Genomic DNA, 19,478 nt, shown 5'->3' with positions numbered 1-19,478 from the left:
CAAGCCACCGACAGGCCGGCAGCAGAGCATCGAAAAGAGAGAGTGAAGCTGGCAATGATAAGCGGTCCTCGAGGGCCACTGAGCGGTCACCGAGGGGTAAAGAAGGCACAAGCAAAAGCAGAGACCGGTCGAGTTCCTTCCCGCCATTGCCAGGGCGCGGGGGCGGCCAAGATGGTGGACGAGTATCCAGTCGCAACAGCTACGCACGCAACACCAAGAAAAGGTGAGCTTGTCAGGCACGGCCTCCCAGAACGAAACCGCTCGAGAGAGGGAGTTAGCAGCGCTGGTTCAGCGACAGAGAGATTTGATTAAAAGAATGGAAAACAGAATTGCAGAGATGGAACGCGCACTTAGAAACGACTAGCGGCAGGGGACACAGGCGCCAGCAGTGCAAGGCGTACAGAAAGCGACGCAAGAGGCGTCTGCTCGTGTACAGGAGAGTGCAGCTATGGAAGTGGAGAATCGGGGGACAGTGAAAAGACCACTGCCGGGGGATGAGGTAGCTAACGCAAAACGATTAGCCGAAACGTCACCAGTAGACATGCCACAGCCTGTTTTTAAGGTCATTAGTCTTAAGTCGGATGTAACAACACTTGCGGATAAAGTAGGCAAACAAGGGAAAAGACAAGATAGGTTAGAAGCTCGAGTAGAAAAGATCGAAGCCAGATTAGACACAATAGAGGAGCGTCTCGGCATGCTCTCCACTGAATTTAGGGATTCCCAAACCCAGGTCATGGGCATGTTTCAGCAGCTTCATACTCTATTGGAGGCAAGACTGCCTCCCGTGGGTGGCCAAGTGCCATTAGTCAACCTGGTGCCTCATCATGGCACCTCGCCAGCAAATTGAGGTTTGGCAGTGGAACTGCAGGGGCTTTCGTCAAAAGCGGGGTAACCTGCAGTTGCACGTACAAAATCTGGACAGTAAATTAGACATATTAGCTTTACAGGAGGCTAGTGGTTCCGTAAAATTACCTGGACTTAAGGCATTTACAGCGCCAGGAATTGACTCAAGGGGCGTATCACGCGTCTTCACAGCCGTGCTAGTACATCGCAACATCACTGCCATTCAGCATTCCGTAGATAGCAGCAGGGAAGACTATGTCCTGCTAGAGATTTTGCCTAAACGAAAATATGAGAAGAGTCTGTTTTTACTTGATTTGTATAGTTCTCCAAAAGATAGAGGATTGGGCTTGCCACAACTCCTGATTCAAACTCAACGGTTAGCAGCTTGCGCTACGCTTATAGTGGTAGATTTCAATGCACCTCACCAGGAGTGGGGTTATATTCGAGCCAGCCCAAAGGGCAATCGGCTTTGGCAAGTTGCCCGGTATCTGCGATGAACGCTGTTAAACAATCCACAAGAACATACGAGGATAGGCAACAGCATAAGCATGGATACCTCTCCAGACCTTACGTTTTTTAGAGGCATCAGTAATGCTAAGTGGATTAATACGGGACAAGCCCTAGGAAGTGATCACTATATCCTTTCCACGACGTTTAGCACTGCGAAGCATGAAGACAAAGTGAGGGGGCATAGAATTACACATTGGGACAGATTTAGGAAAAACAGAGCAGACACTGTGAACAGGAAAATTAATGACCTGGATGCATGGGTACAGGCGCTCAAGGAGGATGTAAATAATACCACGGTAGAAGTGTTAGTCGAGCAGGAGGAGTTTACCGCTGGCTCGAGACTATTACACATGTGGGAAGCACACGCGAGTCTCTTGAGAAGGTTGAAGAAGCAAAAACATAATGGCGTCCTTCGCAGAAGGACTGCCAAGTTAGAACGTAAAATCGAAAATTATACAATTGAGTTGCAAGCCAAGCAGTGGGGCCAGGTTTGTGATCGCATGAATGGACAGTTTGGATGCAAAAATACATGGCAGCTGTTAAGGCATCTTTTGGATCCGGCAGCAACAAAATCAGCTCAACGGGGACAAATGACTCGGTTAATGCGTCAATATGAAGGCACAATTGGATAGTTTATACAGGAACTTCGGAATCGGTACATAACCGATGGAGTAGACGGTTGCTTACCACACTACTCGGGGGTGGAAAACTCAGAACTAGATGAAGAGTTCGCAATTGCAGAGGTGGAGTTTGTCATGGGGCAGCTGCGTACTACGTCTGTCGCAGGTCCGGATGGGGTTACTAATAAAATGCTGAGAAACCTAGATTTCAAATCGGTCGGGGCGATCACTGACTTGATAAATGAGTATTGGGTGGCCGGGGAGATCCCAACACAATGGAAGCATGCTAGGATTATATTTATTCCGAAGCCAGGCAAGAAACTCTGCTTGGAAAACCTGCGCCCCATATCGCTGACATCATGCGAGGGCAAATTGATGGAGCACGTGGTTCTCAACAGGCTTCAGAATTATGCAGAGGACAAGGCCATCTTTCCCCCAACTATGATAGGTTTCAGGGCCAATTTGTCCACACAGGATGTCATGATACAGTTAAAACATGATGTAGTCGATCCCGGGCATGGCACGGGCACCAAAGCTGTATTGGGGCTTGACCTGAATAAAGCTTTCGACAATGTTTCGCATGAGGCAATATTGAATAACCTATCGGAAATTGGCCCAGGGGTCAGGACATTTCGCTACATCAGATCATTCTTGGAGGGCCGAACCACAGAAATTTCAATAGGAGATATCAAATCGTACTCATTCGCGTTGGGAGACAAAGGGACGCCGCAGGGTTCAGTGTTGTCATCATCCCTGTTTAACATCGCCCTAATTAAAATACCGCCGAGGCTGGAGGAGATACCGGGACTCAAACACACATTTTATGCAGATGATATTACTCTATGGGTAACCAGGGGTAGTGACGCGCATCTGGAAGAAACACTACAACAGACAGTTATTATTGTTGAAGAGTTGGCAGGACAGGCGGGACTTTCATGCTCTCAGCCCAAGTCCGAGCTCTTTGTGGCTCGGGACAAACCCAGAGGGCTGCATGCAAGACACTATATTCCACCACTGCTGTTAGAAATAAAGGTAGGGGGTAGGCCGGTAGCTGAAGCTCAAACGATTAGAATTCTTGGCCTATATTTGCAAACTAACAGGAAGAATAGGGTGGCCCTTGAAAAACTTAAGACCACGGTCAATGCTACTGTCAGGCTAATCAGAAGAATCGCTAACCGTAAGAGCGGGGTTAAAGGAAAAGAACTCTGTAAGCTGGTACAGGTGTTTGTGCTCAGCAGGATTACTTACGCGACACCTTATATGAAGTTGGATGCTGCAGAAAAAGGTAAGGTCGAGGCTATGATCCGGCAAGCTTACAAGGCAGCGCTTGGATTGCCTAACAACGCATCTACAGAAAGGCTGTTAAAACTAGGGGTACATAACACCCTGGATGAATTATGGGAGGCGCATCTGGTGATGCAGCACGCTAGGCTTTCAACAACCAAAGTGGGCAGGATCATATTGGAAAGGATTGGCATTGGAGCGGAGGCTCCCATTGGGGACACTAAAATTCAGGTGCGGCGAGAGTTACATAAGGCCCTCTACATAAAACCTTTGCCCAAAAATATGCATCTGATTCACCATACGCAGCGCAGGCAGGCAAGAGCCAGAGCTTTACACTTTGAGTACGGCGAATACAAAGCGGCAGTCTATACAGATGTTGCAGAATATAAGGACAAAGACGCTTTTGTGATTGTGGTGGTGGACAGGCGGGGACGCTTGGTCGCCTCTGGATCGGTCAAAACTCGCTCCTCGGAAACAGCAGAGGAAGCGGCAATAGCGCTAGCTATAACTAATTCGCAGTCGAATTTGATTTTCAGTGATTCAAAGACAGCCATCCGAAATCTGGCGAGGGGCAGAATATCGGCGACCGCCGCACGATTTCTGCATGGGGCCACGGGACGAGAAATTAGAGAAATAGAAATCGTCTGGGTACCAGCACACTCTGGGAACCCTGGGAACGAGGCGGCTCACCTGAATGCACGAGATTTCGTCAGCCAGGTAGGTGAGCCGCCAGTTCCGGGGAGGTCCGCGAGAGATGGGCTGGTGTCCTTTCATGACATAACGAATCATTATAAACTAGAGCGGAGATTTTATCCGCCCCCGCACAAGCGGTTGACTAAGGCACAGGAATGCGTCTGGAGAAAACTGCAGACACGATCTTTTCCCAACCATTACGTGTTGAACAAAATGTACCAGGAGGAGATTAAGCCGCAATGCAAATGGTGTCTTGCTGTGGCAATATATGATCCCATTCTTTGGGAATGTAGCATAGCGCCGCCTGTGAATATTATGCGTGATCCCTCTCTTGAGCACTGGGAGGCCGTGTTGACCAGCTCAGACCCAGTCATCCAGTTAAGGGTCGTGGAGTGGGCCACACAGGTCTCCGCTAACCTTGGGTTGATGGCCATCTAACACGGAATCATCCTCAGCTGCTTTCTGACGAAATAAAGTTTTACCATCCATCCCATCTCTTCTTGCGGAGTTCTCTTTTTCTTCCATTGTGACCGTATTCGCATGCCACCACCATCGTGCGCTACAGTGATGGCAACGCCGAAAAAGCAGCAGAACTACGACGCGAAGAACTTGGCGACTAAAGTGGAAATTTTGGAAGCACTAAAGAACGGCGAATCGCGACAGCAGGTTATGACCAAGTACAACGTGAAGCGGAGCACGTTGAGAACGTACGTGAAAAATGAACAAAAGATTCGACAAGCCTTCGAAAGCGAGAAGTTTCATGCCTCTAGAAAGCGGTTGCGAACCGCAGCTCATCCCCAGCTCGAAGAAGCTTTGCTCCGGTGGATTACTGACTGTTGCAACGCACATCTGCCTTTGAGCGGACCTCTCAACATGGCGCAAAGTGAGAAGTACGCTGCAATGATGAACATTGAATCGTTCAAAGCGTCAGAAGGATGGTTTGCGAGGTTTCGAGAGAGACACGAACTTGTCTTCAGGGGTGTGTGCGGCGAAAAGGCCAGTGTTGACGAAAGCGTGACCACCGAGTGAAGAAATGTGAAGCTGCTGGAGCACATCGCCGCATATGAACCACCTGACGTGTTCAATGCACATAAAACTGCTCTATTTTTCAGAGCTCTGCCCGACAAGACGGTGACTTTCAAAGGGGACGCGTGCACTGGTGGCAAGAAATGCAAGCAAAGGATAACTGTGCTTCTTGCCGCCAATATGACTGGCACGGAGCGCTTGCCAGTACTTGTCGCCGGGAAGGCGCTTAAGCCACGTTTTTTTAAGAACGTCAAAAGCCTTCCTGTCGAGTACACAGCGAACAGGAAGGCATGGATGACATCGGACCTTTTTCGCGGCTGGCTGCAGCAGTTGGACCGGCACTTCACGTCGAAGGACCGCAAGATAATTATGGTTGTTGACAACTGCAGTGCCCATAACTGTACAGTCGAACTTAGAGCATCAAAGTAGTTTTTTTGCTGCCCAACACTACGTCTGCTCTTCAGCCGATGGACCAGGGTATCATTCACTGCATGAAGTTGATGTACCGCAAGCACCTGCTAGAGCGAATGATTTTATGCTCAGAAGCTGGAAAGTTGTATCAAGTGGACTTACTCAGCGCAGTGCACATCATCGCCCATGTGTGGAAAAACACTCCGCCGCAAGTCATCGCCAACTGTTTTCGGCACAGCGGTTTTGTGAGGCCCGAGCATGCAGCAGTAGCTGACGATGGCATCGAGGAGGTGTCAGCCGAGTCCACCGACGATGACTGCCCGACTTTCTATGCTGTTCTTCCCACAGATGTGACCTTTCAAGACTACATCGCGATTGATCATGGTGTCGCCACGAGTGGTCTCCTGACCGATCAAGAGATTATTATAGATGTCACGGGCCCCATGAAGACCACGATTCCGACGAAGAATCAAGCGAGGAGATACAGCCGCGACCTCATCGCACCTCACGGGAAGTCTCGGAGGCGCTGTTAATATTAGAGGACGCTTGCCTGAACACTCCCGACAGCTTGCGTGCTGTTGGCCATTTGGAACAGTTAAGAAAAATTGTGATGTCAGCCGGAATCTGCACGAAAATGCAGACGACAATTACAAAATACTTCAACAAATAAAGGTATGCTTCTGCAGCTTGATTTTAAATGTTGTTTTCCCTGTTCATTCGTTAATTCGGCATTCGGTTAATTCGGACAGTTTTTCCGGTCCCGTGAAATCGGAATCAACGAGCTTTTACTGTAGTAGCATCAATAACGAAAGCTGTAAAATATTCCGCAGCATCATCTATGTTCAGTGAAGCAACATCTTCACGTCTTAAATATGTTCTCTTGAAATAGCTCCCAGTTGGACGATTCAATCTTCCATCGCAGAATATGATGGAGGCATTGGTCTTGTGTCATTAGGTTCAAAACTACTGGAAAATGGTCGCGTCCGTAAGGGTTCTTAATAACGTGCCACTCAAGATATGGTAAGAGTGTACTAGATATAATGCTTAAATCAATGGATGAGTATGTTTGGTGTGTGACACTAAAATATGTAGGCTCCTTTTTATTGAGTAGGCAGGCACCTGAAGAAAACAGGGAATTTTCCACGAGGCGTCCTCTCGCATCACCGCGGGGGTTTTCCCACAGTGGGTTATGCGCATTGAAATCTCCAACAATCATATATGGCACAGGAAGTTCTTTAATGAAGCTTTGGAATTCTGCTTTATGGAGTTGATAGTAGGAGGGATATATATTAAAGTGATAGTGACAAGCCTACCAAATATCACTCCCTGAACCGCAACTGCTTCCGAAGGCGTTTGGAGATGTAACTGCTTACAGGCGGTACCTTCATCAACTATGGCTTACTCCTCTAGGCGACGCAACCGCATCGTCACGGTCTTTATGAAAAATCGCATATTGCTTGAGGAAGTTGGTCTGTGTGCTTTTTAGGTGAGTTTCTTGAACACACAGCACTTTCGGCTTAAATTGGTGAAGGAGTTCTTTCACATCACCAAGATTATTAAGAAGACCTCTCATGTTTCAGTGTAAAACCTGTGTGCCCATCTGAAGAGAGATGTTCACGCTGTGTGCTTTAAAAAGCAACTTATCACACAGAGCCTTTCGAGAGCCTTTCGAGAGCCTTTCCCAGGCCCTTTGATTACAGCTCTTTCTTTTTTAGAGCGGCCGACAGTGTCGCGCCGCGCCGCTCCTTTGGCGCAGACTGCGCCACCTGTCCAGGAGTTGCGTCCATTGCCTCAGCGGAGGCGCTGAACACACCGCTCTAGGGAGCGGTGTGTCCTTCTGGGATGGCAGTACAGCACTTACTGCTGCTGCTGCCGTGGGGGGCGAGCGGCATTGCCACCGGCTCACTACTCCCGAGCACAGCGCCTGCCGCAGGCCGTTGTGACGGTGCCCCCTGACGCGTCACAACAGCATAGGCATAGGAGCTATTTGGCATGTTTGTAACATGCCTCCATGCCTCTTTGAGGGACAAGTTTTCTATGACTTTGATAGTAACCATTTCTGTTTCTTTTTTTTCCCGGAGGGACAAGACTGTGAGTACGTGGCATGTTCCCTGTTACAGTTCACACAATGTGGCGTATTCGAGCAAGTCTCAGAGGAATGTTCTGTGTCACTACATTTGGCACAAGTCATTCAACCTTGGCAGCTCTGTGAGCTGTGACCAAACCTCTGACATATGTAGCATTGAAGAGGATTGGGGATGTATGGTCACACTCGGATCTTTACATAACCCATCTCGATGGTCTCCGGCAGGACACTTGAGTTAATGGTCCGAATTAAATGTTTTGTTTCAATCTCTTTGTCGTTGCGCCTCATCCTAATACGCTTTACATTGATCACATTATGATCACTCCAACCATCTAGCAACTCTTTCTCAGTGAGCTCTTTCAGGTCTTCATCGAAAACAACACCCCGAGAAGTGTTCATGGTGCAGTGTGGAGTCACTGTGACCGGGAAGTCACCGAAAGAAGCAAGAGTCTCTAATTTCTCATGTTGTTTCCTCTCTCGGAGTTTTAAAAGGAAATCTCCGTTGGCCAGCTTTGTACCCAGGTCCTATGGTCTCTTTGAGGCTATTCCCGACGAGGAAGGGTGACAATCCTCGAGCTTTCTTGTCCGCTTTTACAGAATGAATTACACGATAGCGTGAAAAGTTATCTGTCTGATGGCTATTAAATATAGAGATGTCTTAGGTGAACCCTCTTTTCTTCTGGGAGCGATCGTGCAGTGAAGGAAAAGAACTGTCCATATAAGTATTCCTGTTTTCGGTACCAATGCCAGCCACCCACTGTGGGGCCCAACAAGGGGACGCAGTGGAAGATGTAAAAACACGGACGCCAACTGTATTTTGCCACTATAACCGTATATGAAATAACCTAGGTGTGTTATGCCACACAAGGTTAACCCTTGCCACCAGTAAATTCGGAAGTAAACGGATGATAGAAGATGACAGGATAGATAAAAAGTAAGAGATAAAGACAAAGATGTAAGGAGAGAGAGAGATAGGAAAAAGCGACTGCCAATTTTCCCTGGGTGGGTCAGCCAAGGGGTGCCGTCTACGTGAAGCCGGGGCCAAAGGGTTGTGTTGCCTCTGCTGGGGGGCTTTAAAGGTCCAATCACCCAGCTTCAGGTCAACCCCCAAAATTCCCTTTTCCCCGGACACGGCTCGGCCACTCACCGCTAGGCGTGGGAGGAGGTTGAGACCGCCCCGTTAGCTCGGGCCCGTAGTGTCACTAGTTTTCTAATGATCCCTGCATTATGAATGAATGATCCTTGCACAATTTTTTGAGCGCAGACCCCAGGAAGAACATAGCAATAGTATAAGGTATCTGTCACCTTTTCGCGCCTGTAAAATTCACTCAACTGTGCCCAAGGACTGCTCGGGAGGAGGCAAGCCAGCAGGGATGTGGCAAGAAACATGGCACGACTGACCAGAATTTTGCCGAAGGCATGGTTTACGAAATTCTTTTTTCTTGTGGCAACTCGTACATCGGGCACACCAGGTGCTGTATTCATGAACGAGTCAGGGGGCATGCATTAAATCTGTTGAAGGATGGCTTGGCAAACTTGCATATGCATTGCAAAGCCTGCACGGGTGAACCACAATTTAAAAAGATCAAGATTCTCGGTAGAAGTAGATATAACACTGCGCATGAGTTGACGGAAACCCATACATTAAAAAGAAAAGAGAATGGTGTATCCGTGACATGTTGGTGACGTACGTATCAGAAAAGAACTCATTCAATGGCTGGATAGTGTAAGGCTGTGTGAAGACTGTGCATGTCTCTATGTTGCATAGTTGCATACTTAAGCCGAAGTTTGCGCTCAGTCTACCTTAGTTGGAAGTGCCGCTTGTGCTTGTTGTTGTGTGTTTCTCTACACTGTAACATTTCGCGGCTAAGGTTTGTCATTAAGCAAGTACTAACTAGGCCAACAATCACTCTAGAACTTTGGTCCTTTGACGGGATCCCGCTGAATGCTGTTGTACACATCTCTATTAACACCTGCAGTCAAATGCTCACCGGACAATGGGTCGATAGTGTTCACTTTGGCCATACGCGCCGTCGAGAGGACCAGCTCGTCGAAGACTGGCACACTGCCGCCCACGAGCCCTGTGTTGCCACCCTGCGGGCAGACGGCCAAGCGGCGACTGTGGCAGTGTGACAACACGGCAGACACTTCCTCCGTTGAACGCGGCAACAACACGGCAGCTCCCGATCCTGCAGGAAGAGGTTCATTGAACACGTTCGTTCACTCCATCTGTGCCACGCAGATACCGTTTGTTTTAACGCCATAATGCTAAAAAAGTTCCGTTTTGCAAAAATGTCAACGTTGGCCCGTTAGTTGTGACCGAAAAATTGAGAAAGATGCAAATATTATATATGATTAAAAATTCTGGGTCTGAGTGGGGATAAAAGCCGGGTCGTTTACATTGCCAGTGGATGTTCGACACAGCCACGCCTATGTTTGTGAATACAGTGAAAAAAACTTTCTCTGCTTAGAAATGCAGTGAAAGTAACTTTCATGCTTTACAAGCACAGGCATCCTGTATACCTGTTTCACAATACAATAGAACATGAACTACTGCCTTAATAATGCGTGGCACAAGCGCACATTGCCATCGAGTGTCAGAACATGATGCTATTATAATGACTTCATAGTTTAAAGCCAGTCACCCACTACAAAAGGCACACATGCTACTGGACACTTAAGGCCATGTAGTAGGTGTACAGCAAGTTCGAAAAGATTTCATACACTAAGTGTTTCAAGTGGGTTTGGAATGCGTAGGAAAACATTTTTAATGATCTATTGTATGCACATCGGCCCAATATTAGAGTTTGGGTGTGTATTGCTATCTGAAGGAGCTGCTTATAAATTAAGCCCGCTTATAAGTTTAGAACGTGAGGTGCTACATTTATGTCTGTAGTGTACACGTATCCCAAAGGAGTATGGCCACTAGCGTGGGTCCGGTCTTAGCGAGCCGCAGGGCATGCGTTAACCGTCGCCGTGGCCAGAACACGGTACTTCTCAAGGTCGCAACACTTTATTGCCTGCTGCAACACCAAAACGCAGTACAGAGCCCATTGCAACAGGGGTAGTGGGAAAGCAAATAGGCTTATTCATACCTCGGGCAAAATGTACTACACAGGAAGCCACGAGCACGTCTCCGTGGGCAAAAATGATTCATGGGGACATCGAGACAAACAGGGCCTGGTCACTCGAGCGAGGGCAAAACTTTGCTTGCGTTGGCTTCCGAGAGGTATGGGTTGGCGTACTATGACCATGCTCTAGGACACCACACCGCTCTTCGGCCTAGCATTCGGAGGGGGCGACAAAAAGGTGAGCGTTTGCCGTGGGTGCAAGGCGTCGTTGGTGAAGTCCGATGAGCCCCAAACAAAAGGAGCCGATGAACAGAAAAGAAATACGTGCTCACCCTGGTCGTCCCAGACAAATTCTCTCTCACTCCCGACACGCGCGGAACGTCCCGAGAGACTTTGCGCACGACGCCAGAGACGACATTTGCTACCGGGTAAGAGGGGTTAATAGTCACTCCCTTTCCCACAGCAAGACAGACAGTGAAGAAGGGGAAAGTCATGTCAGGACATGACAACACAGAAAGAGGTGGCAAAGCCCACCCAACAGCGGCGGGCTAGCCTCGATTCCCACATGTCTCAGCCTTCGAAAATTTGTAGCCAACACTATACTTTATCACAAAGCATACCTGCCATCTCTTCAAACTAGGGTTCGCATGTTAACAGTTAAAACATATCTAAACATATATTCTCAGCCTTCCCATGCAGATGCTCTCAATATGTGTTCCTTAATGAGCCTTCCACATTTTTTCAATGTGAATGGTCTAGGTTACACAGACCTCAAATAATACTTGCAGAGAAGCTTTTGGAACCACTACAAGTATCACATCGTAATATAATTTACCCAAACGTACTTTCTCCCACACCGGTAATAGACTAGTGGCTAAGGTACTCGGCTGCTGACCTTCAGGTCGCAGGATTGAATACCGGCTGCGGCGGCTGCATTCCGATGGAGGCGGCGATGTTGTAGGCCCGTGTGCTCAGATTTGGGTGCACGTTAAAGAACCCCAGGTGGTCGAAATTTCCGGAGCCCTCTACTACAGCGTCTCTCATAATCACATGGTGGTTTTGGGACGTTAAACCCCACATATCAATCAATCAATCACACTGGTAATAGAATTTGATCATATATTTCCAAGAAACGCTAAACTATTACCCACCAGGTATTTAAAAGGGTTGTTGGAAGACCACCTCAAAATCATGGGGATAAATTCAGTTGTAGCCACAGATGCTTCTGCGAGTGGTGTGAAAGCCAGAGTGGGAATCTATTTAACGGATCTTAGTTGGTCCTTTTCTCTTCGCTTGCCCAAGTTCACATCAATATTCCAGGCAGAATTAATGGCAATTACTCTTGCACTGCGTAAACTCCCATCACATTTCTTCAGTAGTGGTGTTAACAGATTCCTTGTCTGTTTGCACTGCGCTAGCAGCATCTCACTCCTCCAGCTGCCTCACAGAAGTTTATTGGTGTATGCCAAATCATGTGCGAAACGTCTGTGTGGTTTGGATACCAGGCCACACTAGATTAGAATTAAATGAAGCGGCGGACACCTTAGCGGCAACATCTGTTAAAGGACCTGCCCTAAATATTATAAAACGATCCTGCGATATAATGTTCACACGATTCAGAAACATTTGTCTGCATGAGAAACATACTAAATCTTCTCAACTGAGCGACACAAGTTTACAGCACCTTAGGCATCCGTGGAATAGCTCATGGTGCAGCATAAGACAATTGGAAGTTACGGTAACAAAATTGATATGCAGAATACCGTCACTAAGTTTTTACTTAGACAAGCCTGGATTTGCCCCCCCCAATGTATATTTCCTAATTAAGCAGGAACAATTGAGCACTTCTTCATGGAGTGTGCAAGATATCAGAACCTCATGCAAAGATTTCTAAAAGTACTTTTTCAAAAAATGGGCCTTGAGCTTTCTACATCAGCATTGCTCTTCCTAGGGTCGTCGGCACCGGGGCACTGCGACAGGGTCATTCACAATGCTATATTTAATTATTTAAAATACTCGAAGAGAATGCCATGTTAAAACTATCAGTAACCCAAAACGTTGTTTCATCTATCCTTTCACCTTAATTATATCAATTATTAGTTCATATGTTTATCTTTAAGTAGCATTGCATGGAAAGGCACGAAAATCATCACGAATATTTTTGACCCTGTTTATTTTATCTTTTTTGCATATTTATCACCCTCTTTTTCTCCTTTCTCTTTTTAGTATTTATTTATTTATTTTTTCACAAATTCTGCTGCGGCATGCCTCATTGCCGATCCCCCGTTGTGGGTAGTGCCGCTATTCTGGGAATCATCATCATCACCATCATCATCATCATCATCATCACCATCATCATCATCATCACCACCATCAGTTGAACGCGAGGCTATCGCTCTCGTGTTCAACCTTTTAAGGCGAAGCTTGAGGGTCCCTCAATTTTTTCTCCTCACTTTTTTTAGGCACGGACTGTCTTCGTAGCTCTCAGCAAGCATCTCAAGGTCGCTGATATTCGCCACTAGAGAACCCCCCTCCCCCCCCCCCCCCCCATTTTTATCCTGGCCATCACCTGCTTCCTCATGTCAAGGAGAGACACAGGGACCGCGTTTCCATCGAGCCTGGGTCCGGCAAAGTATTGCCCGAGCTATTTATCCGCTCTGTGCGTTCTAGCGCTATGGACCGTTTTCAAATATTTTCATGAAGAGGAGGAGCGTAGCCTCGAACCAGTGCATTTTCGTTACTTTTCATTGTCCGTTCGGTCACCGCTGTTGGTGTGTGGGGATTGCCGCATTTTGCATGCGTGGTGCATCAGAGGTCAATGTGTTTCGTTTTTTTTTATGCGCTAAAGCATTTGTTCTGCTGAAAATCAAAATATCAGACGAGAGCCGGACGACAGGCTACCACGGCATTGTGTTTGGCTGCGACAACTGTCGAAAACAGAAAAGGCTGGCAGCCGAGACCTGCGAGGTGCACCTTCCTTCGAAATGACTTTACCTAAAGGTCACAGGTGTTCTTCTCCGACAAATACTTTGTTATATGACAAGTCTGTCCTTGTGGCCATTCCTTTATTACACCAGCTTGTGCACTTCATCATTCGCAACAAAGAGAAAGAACGTCAAAGCCGACGGTTAATATAGAAATGTTTTTTTAATATCAACATGCCCCATTTCTTGCAACACATGGAACTTTGCCTGCGGCTACCAAAATCTAAGCGCATGCAATTTCAAGATTATCGAATGAGCACTTTTCAAACTACATGACAGAAAGGCTTGCACAACGTAAGTTTTGAGAAACGTGCCTCTAGCGTTTTTTCGACGGCACGTCATTTCTCGACTAGCCCATTTTGCGACGATAACTGGGGCAGTTTTATGACAACCGCATTTTTTTCGCAGCAACCTGAGTGTGAATAATTGACCTACAATCGCTAAAGCCAGGTCACTACCTGAACGCGGGCGCCCGCCGTTATGCTTCTTCCAAAAAACGTGCAGCGTAGTTACAGGGAAAGCTACAAGAGCGGCCTTTTAGAGCCTTTTCGGAACGCTTTTGGGGTAACTGCTACAAGCACACTGCTGGGTACCCACAGCGCCATAAATAATCATATTTTTTGTGTAGTAGGCCAGCATTCACTAGGCTATCCTTCGTCATTCGTTTCAGAAGCGTGGTATCCACTACACACTTGTTAGAAATTTTGCGCCAATTTTTATGCAGTGACTGACGATAATCAAGAATAACGCTTGAAGCAGGCGTTACAAATAAAATAGGAAGAAAAGGCGGCAGGCACGAGCACGAACCGCGGGTGCTAGCTCGCTCAGTTGTTCCTTTGACCTTCGATGTAGCCAGATGATCGGGACTACATCTCCTTCTTCGTTTTTCACACTTCGTTCTGGTGCCGAAACCCACCCTGTCGTCTGGCCCTCGACTTTCGACAATGAATCAACTTCGAGTACTGCGCAACTTCTACCGGACAGCCATCACCAAGGCAATGCTGATGCTTGACACCCTTTTGGCTGACTTGATGACCTCCTGGAGGCTCTGAGCAGGGGGCTCACAGGCTCCAGGAGGTCATCGACATCATTGTGGCAAAACACGCTCACCTCATCACCGTCAATAAGAAGATTCAAGCTTCGCTACATGGTGAGGACCTAGAGACAGACTTGACTACCGCCAACGAATGCGAAGATTGGGTCATTCGCGCTCAAACAAGAGTTCACTGCGCAACCGCGCCGCGGCCGCGAGCCCCACCCGCATCCATCGCCATCACAACCACTCCACGTGTGACCCTTTCACATGCACGTCACAGTCGGCCGCGACCTTGCCTTCGCTCGGCCTTCCGACTACCATGACACCGTCCCATCTCGCACTGCCCAAGGTGCACATCTTGAGTTTCTCCGGCAAACAATGCGACTGGCAAAGGTTTTGGGACCAGTTTCAAGCCTGTATCCATAACAACAACTTGATCCCAAAAACTGACAAGTTCCAATACCTATTTACATACCTGGCTGGGGCAGCGAAGGCAGCCATTCAAGGTATTCGCCTGGCCAAATCGAACTATGACATTGCCATTCAGATCCTGTCAGACCACTTCGGCCGTCGCAACATGCTAGTCGATGACCATCTCTACAGTTTGCTGTCAGTCGCACTAGTCCGAAGTTCCACAGACGTGACCAAGCTACGAAACCTATAAGATGAAGTCACCTTTCACACAAACGCCTCAGAAGGTCTCGGAGTGTCTCCAGGAGAATATTGCACGGTGCTGTGGCACGTCCTCTTGAAAGTGTTACCTCCAGACCTCCGCATCCTTTATCGCCAACGGCAGAAGGAAGCCATGCTAATTGAGAATGCCACGGCATTCCAGGAAGCCCGCTCACAAGTGAAAAACCTCCTGAGCTTCATGAAAGTAAAAGTAGAGATACGAGAGGAAAGAGGTCTCTAGGAATCGATATCGTCTCTAAGCCGGAGGCCTCCACAGCGAGACTTGCTGATCCGCCAGCCATCCTAACTCTCTATTGTAACAGAATAGAAAGTTGGGCGAGTTGGTGTGTATTCATATCCATATTTTTGTGCGCCGCTTTTCTTTGGATATGAATCCTAACTCTCCCCTGCAGCTTCATCAGCTGAACTTCGATCGCCCTACTTGCACCACTGCGTCCTGTGCACCTCTCCAAAACACACTGTTCAGGATTTCTCTGAACGTCTTCCTCTGGATGAGATGTGGAAGAGGATTCACACAGAGAAGCTATGCTTTCACTGTGCAAAACGCAATCATTTCGCCAATGATTGCCACACCACCAGAACCCTGCAATGCCACCGATGCATGGGATGACATCTAACTTCTCTGTGCGACATTAACAATGGAACGAACCACTTAAAGCGTGCCAAGAACACTTCGTTATGACAAGATCATGCACAACAGTCCACCACCACCCCTTCTCTACCTGTAATTTCTTTTTCCACTACGCTCACGACTCCTCTCGTACCGACGTCACACCATGTCGCAACTTCGCTTTTGACCAGCTTCTCGACTCCTCTCGTAACGACACCGCAGCAGGCCTCGACTTCGCTTGCGACCAACCTCACGACTCCTCTCGCTTCGACGTCGCTGCAGGCCGCGACTTCACTTTCGACCAGCCTCAGAACTCCTCCTGTATAGACTTCAAAGCAAGCGACTTCACCTTTCAGTGCCCTGCCGACATCAACATCAACCACAACTCGACTGTGTTTTGAGCGCACGCCGAAAGACCTGCCGCTTTTCACCCAATCCACGGCGGTTCAGTGCAAAGACTCGTCCACAAGTTGTGCCATGAAGATCTCGATGTACAAGGGAAACCTCCGGTACACCATGCGCATCAACCACAAGGACCCGGTTTCCTATGGTATGAGCTGCAGCTCACCAAGACAGTCTTTCGTCCCAGACGAAGAGGGCAAACACACATACTGCCCATCGCGCGACCCCGTTCACCTGCAGAACGGCGAGCAGCAGCGCCGTTACGAGCCTGTGATGTGTTTGTGCGCGTTTAAAAAGTGCGCCACTCCATCAGCCAGAAGAAGATGAAGATAACGCTCGGTTGTGGCACGTGTGGACATGAACATTTTAGTCCAATAAGGTCCCTCCACGGAGATTTTAAGGCCCAATGGCTGGGTACAACGAAAGTACAGAATCTCCAATCGGGACGAGACAAGTGGGCCAAAGCGGATGCAGAAGCCTGAGCAGAGCAGATCAAGGAGAGTTCGAAGAAGACGAGGCAAGCGGAAGGTCGTCACATGAATGGGCGCTGAAGATGGGCCATCGGGCGTCAGACCCGAGCCCGTAGGACTTCGACCGGCCGGGGCCTCCTGCCGTCGTGTTCTCGCTCGAGAGGACCGGGGCCATCCGGTCCTGAACTCCTACCCAGGGCCTGCGGACTTTGGGTCCAACAAGCAAGCAACAGCTGTCGGGCTATGGGCCCGAGCTGTGCGCCCAGCTGCTTGGCTAGGTTGACCCTGGTTCCTTGACGCGTCTCCACCAGCCTGCGTTCTCTCGACACCAACAGGTCAACACTCCTAAAGCCAGAGTCACCACGTTCCGGTCTGGTTTCTCGACGTGTCGTCAGCAGCCAGCGTTCCTTCATCCCCGTCCTGCCCGCGTCCTGAAGCCGGAATCACCGCGTTCCGGTTTGCTCATCGTCGCCGGTATTCAGCGTGTGGGTGAGACCGAACAGACATCTTGCGCTACTCCACTGCTCAGCCCCATTCGGACGTTAGATTCAATTGAACACTTTAAACTTCTTTGTTGAGTGTTGATAGATGGATTTCGCCGTGTCCAGTTAACTGTTTATTAGTTGTTTCATTTTATAGGGGATTTCCGTCTTTTTACTTTTCAATTAAACTTCTTGTTTGAGTTTTGGTACAAACGGCTTTGTCCCTTCGTTAAGTCTCTCGTAGGTTTAAACCTTAGAGATCTCTTCTTACTTAACATCTAAAAGAACTTTGCATGACAAATTGGCATCCACGACAGAACAGAGCGGTTTATTTTTCATGTAGATTTTTCGACGCGATGAAAGTCATAAAAAGCACTTCGGAATTATTAGATCTGGCGGAGTGTATAGGTTTCAAGGGAGCGGAGTTCAAGGAGTGGTACGACAAGCGAATGGCGCAAGTGCAAGAGGAACGGGCTGCGATATGTGACGCTAAAAAGCAGCAGATTGTATTGCAAACACACGCTAAGAGAGAGGAGTTCGAGCGAGAAACACGGGCTAGGAGAGAGAAGCACGAGCGAGAGACACGCGCTAAGAAGGAGCAGCATGAGCTAGAAATGCATGAAAAAAAAGCTGCTCGAGATAGAGATGCGCGAAAAGAAGAGACTGCTGGAAGTGGAATATGAGGATTTGCAGCAATGGCTTGAAAGGGAAAACCCTGAATATACGTAATCCGAGAGCCAGAGTAGTCAACCAATGGATGAGGTGTGCTCCGATAGTCGGGCCTTTATTAGTAATTTCGATGGCAGACTAGAGAACGCTTGTGATCAAACTTTAGGTGCAGATTCCCTACAAGTGGACGGCAGAGTCGAAGGGAAGGGTGACGGCGAGAACAGTCGAGGTTTGGCGACCGTGATCAATGCGGCTTCGCAGGAAGTTTCAGAGAAGGGACAGTCAAGTTCCATATATAGCCATGTGGCTAAACGAACTGGTGCAACCAAATGCACAGTTTTAGAAGAGGTATGGAGTCCTCTAGAAAGCCCAAATGAAAGGGCGGTTGATGTTCGCATACAGTGCACTTTCGAAGAGCAAGGAGCAGTCTCTAGAAGAGATGCCGATTCTTCCAGTGCACGAAGTAAGACAAGGGACATAGCAAGAAGCGTATGCCTTGTAGACAACTCTGAGGCGGTAGCTGTAGAGTCATCCTGTGCAACACTGGCAAAAGTAAGCAGTGGCACAAGCATTGTTGGGGAACATACAGTTAGCTCGCCTGAACGTGGCGTAATGATTACGTCATGTCAAAGTAGAGAGTGTAGCGTTCCGTGTGAAGAGCAGGAAGCGACTACGAAATCATTCAGTTTGGAAAATAGAAAGAAGTTATATGAAGGAGCATGTGACTTGTGTGCAAGCCAAGTAGACAACTCAGAGGGAGTTGTAGCAGTGTCTGTCTGCATGTCGGCAGCTCTAGTGACAGATGCCGTTGACATGGCTGACGATCATGTGGATAAAATCCCGAGGCAGAACTACAGGCAGATTTGTTATCGGAAATGCTGCAAGGTTTTCATTTTGCATTCAGATGAAAGAAACAAATATTCTGTTTGCCTGGTGTGGGATGCTATAACCTGAGAGTCAAGCTTAAATAACCAGTCGCTGCATCTAGATTAAGACCACATGGACAAGGATTCACATCGTTTGGATATATGATGGGTTTAAAGCTCTAACTTCATGAGAATGGTGATTTTCTTAGTTTTGGGGTGGACGCTGTAGCTTGGCTGTGAACTGTGTAGTGAACTTTCAGTATATTTTGTGTGAACATGCAAGGTACAAAAGTGGATTGATTGTAAGAGTGTAGTGAACGTTGGGCAAAATGTGTATTGTGTGTAGTGAAACTCACATTTATCTACAGTTTTTTCATAGTGGAAAAAACTTTTCGAAAGGGGGGCTTTTGTAGTGTGTTTGTGCGTGTTTAAAAAGTGCGCCACTCCATCAGCCAAAAGAAGATGAAGATAACACTCGGTTGCGGCACGTGCGGACGTGAACATTTTGGTCCAATGAGGTCCCTCCTCCACGGAGATTTCAAGGCCCAATGGCTGGATACCACGAAAGTACAGAATCTCCAATCGGGACGAGACAAGTGGGCCAGAGCGGAAACAGAAGCCTGAGCAGAGTAGATCAAGGAGAGTTCGAAGAAGACGAGGCAAGCGGAAGGTCGTCACCGAACCGGGCCCTGAAGATGAGCCGTCGGGCATCGGACCAGAGC

The 19,478-nt window shown here is 48.0% G+C and overlaps 1 protein-coding gene across 5 annotated transcripts in view; it reads right to left on the bottom strand.

The window, feature by feature from the left end:
* The window catches only part of LOC119159354 (D-2-hydroxyglutarate dehydrogenase, mitochondrial), a 235,526-nt gene that overhangs the window by 143,877 nt on the left and 72,171 nt on the right, over window positions 1–19,478 (bottom strand). For all 5 annotated transcript variants that reach the window (XM_075890999.1, XM_075890997.1, XM_075890996.1 and 2 more), the window contains one exon: window positions 9,465–9,662. In XM_075890999.1, coding sequence (XP_075747114.1) covers window positions 9,465–9,662 — 198 coding nt within the window. The remainder of the gene's footprint in view (window positions 1–9,464; window positions 9,663–19,478) is intronic.

Source organism: Rhipicephalus microplus, chromosome 3 (assembly GCF_043290135.1).
Source record: "Rhipicephalus microplus isolate Deutch F79 chromosome 3, USDA_Rmic, whole genome shotgun sequence".
NCBI lineage: Eukaryota > Metazoa > Arthropoda > Arachnida > Ixodida > Ixodidae > Rhipicephalus > Rhipicephalus microplus.
The sequence above is the reverse complement of the archived record's forward strand: the minus strand, read 5'-3'. Positions and strand labels throughout refer to the sequence as shown.